The sequence below is a fragment of the Sprattus sprattus genome, assembly GCF_963457725.1.
Source record: "Sprattus sprattus genome assembly, chromosome: 13".
Taxonomy (NCBI): domain Eukaryota; kingdom Metazoa; phylum Chordata; class Actinopteri; order Clupeiformes; family Clupeidae; genus Sprattus; species Sprattus sprattus.
Window position 1 is genome coordinate 8475775 of NC_137911.1, and position 2500 is coordinate 8478274.

Sequence of the window (2500 nt, forward strand, 5' to 3'; positions counted from 1 at the left end):
CTGTGTTGGTACATGCGAGTGTGCTTCCGTGTGTGTGTGTCTCTGTGTGTGCATCACAGCATAGCAACAGCACTGTCCTTCCAGTGTGTGTTTGTCATCTCAGCCAGGCATCCAGGTGTGTGTGTGTGTGTGTGTGTGTGTGTGTGTGTGTGTGTGTTTGTCATCTCAGCCGGGCGTCCAGGGCTAAGCGCTTAAAGCATTACTGGAGGGGAGAAGTGTGTTTACTCTGGCGCCACAGGTTTGCTGAAGGACAGCCGACCGCCTGATGCCCCCCACCCCCCCTCAGCAATGACCCCACCTTCACACCCTCATACCCCCACCCATCACCAAGACCCCTGTTTGCTTCTGGTCCTTCAGCGACTTTAATGGCCATTCAATGCCTTTTATTACATCATTAATTGCACTTAATTCAGCAACATTACCCAAACGCCTGGCTAAGCTCTGGAAATTAAGTACAGAGCACTTTGTTATAAAATTCCCCATAATGAGCTCTGGTGGGACAAGGTCTGTTAAGTTTTAAATTACCTCGGGCCATTTTTTAGCGGCACCGTGGCAGCGTGCTGCTCCTCCATACTTTAAAGTCAGAAGTCTTGGGGAGAAAAAAAAAACGAGAGAGAGACAAAGAGTGAGAGGGAGAGAGAGAAATGCCTCGAGGGCGCAGCTCTCTAGTTGCTCGGCGGAGGAATCAATGCCGCGATATTATCCCCCCCTCCTATGAAAACAAGGCTTTGTAGCGAGCAGCGGGGCCAGGCGGGGAGGGCGCACGCGCTGGCGCGAGTGGAGGTAGCGGCGGCGGCGGCGGCGGCTAAGTAGTGCCACGAGCGAGCGGGGGCTCTTTGATTTGCATCTCCGTGTACGGTGCCGGTGCCAAAGCAGCGCAGTGCCGGGTCAGACGTGGTTGTTTTGGTAGCGTGGCATAAGTGGGTACGCATGCTGTGATCCGTTTGGGTCTAAGTCATTTTGGGATTGTAGGAGAGAAACACACACACACACTCATACAAACACATTCACCCATGCTTGTGTTCACAGTCTCTCACTCATTCACAGGTTATTAGGTTCAGTGTCTAATACAAACATTGTGTCAGCTGTAATATTTTGCTCAGCATTTCAAAAATACCAGCATGCTTTATCACATTCTGATGTGGAACACACACAAACACAAACACAACCCCCCCCCCCCCCCCCCCCACACACACACACACACACACATCCACACACACACACACTCACACAGGTGGTTTTCTCACACTCATACTTATCTTGGTCTATCATTCTGTCGTTTCTTAGTTCCTGCATGTGTGCGTGCAAACACACAAACACAAATGCCCGCCCACGTGTAGACTGACTCTGACAGGTTGTGTGTGTTGTGTGTGTGTGTCTGCGTGCACGTACACAAACACACACGCAGGCCCACGTGTAGACTGACTCTGACAGGTTGTGTGTGTTGCGTGTCTGTCTCCTCAGCTATCGGAACTCAGAGGAGGAGGAGTCACAACGTCGTTGCCTCTGAGATCTTTGAGCCGCATCTCGGGAGCCACATTCTGCAGGTAGGACACACACAAGCCTCACGTTGTTCATGTGCAAAAAGACACACACACACACACACACACACACACTCACACATATACACTCTCTCTCACACACACTGACGTCATGTAAACAGCCAATTCACTCTGCTAACTCTATATGAAATTTCTATTGCTTATTTGTAACACTGAATAGTTGTATTTTTTTTATACAGATTTTTTTGTGCATAACACTATTTGTGATTGTAAAAATATAATTAATTACGTTTAGCATTGCAAGCTTTCAATACAAGCCAACATTAACAAGTATATCTCTGCAGCTACTGAATGATAATTTTCTCCCCCTTACTCTCATCACTTCTCCTCTGTATTTAGCCTTCGTATAAGCATGTTCATTCAGGTTTGATATGTTTCAAAGCCTATGGGATTTGTTAACAGAAGCCGTATTCAGGCGCTATGTTCGGTCGTTTCATGTGTGCCTGCTCCTTCTCATCTCGTAGAAAATATTGACCTGCAAACATCATCAGAAATCCCCTCAGGGAGACAGTTCTCTCTGGACTGATGTGCAGGCTTCTTCCCCGCTAGGGTTTTTAACGGTGGTTAATTGGACGAGAAAGGAGGTTGTCTTTTGGGTTAAATATTCATCAGTCTGGCACTTTGAAAAGCCTGTAAACGTTGTGTTGGCATGTGCTGGGGGAACAGCGCGGTTGTGTGTGAGATGCCGGCGAACAGCCGCGGTCTATGGGGAAGCGCGTGTCAGCCGTGCATGTTGAGGACGGATGATGAGAAGTGACAACTCCCGCAGTTTTTTTTTTCCTTCTTCTTTTTTTTTATTTTCGGTTTTATACCCAGGATGCAGAGGTTTTAACGTGACGGGGGCAGGCTGCGAGAGTTTAATCCCCTTCCGTCATTAAAAGTGCATTTCGGGAAGGAACATGCAGCGCTATTGATTTCCTTGACACACAAAACAACTC

General features: G+C 48.0%; 1 protein-coding gene across 1 annotated transcript in view; it reads left to right on the top strand.

The window, feature by feature from the left end:
• The window catches only part of npas3 (neuronal PAS domain protein 3), a gene marked incomplete at both ends in the record, with an annotated part of 249892 nt that overhangs the window by 123111 nt on the left and 124281 nt on the right, over positions 1–2500 (top strand). Inside the window, one exon of the mRNA XM_080849895.1 lies at positions 1465–1547. Coding sequence (XP_080706021.1) covers positions 1465–1547 — 83 coding nt within the window. The remainder of the gene's footprint in view (positions 1–1464; positions 1548–2500) is intronic.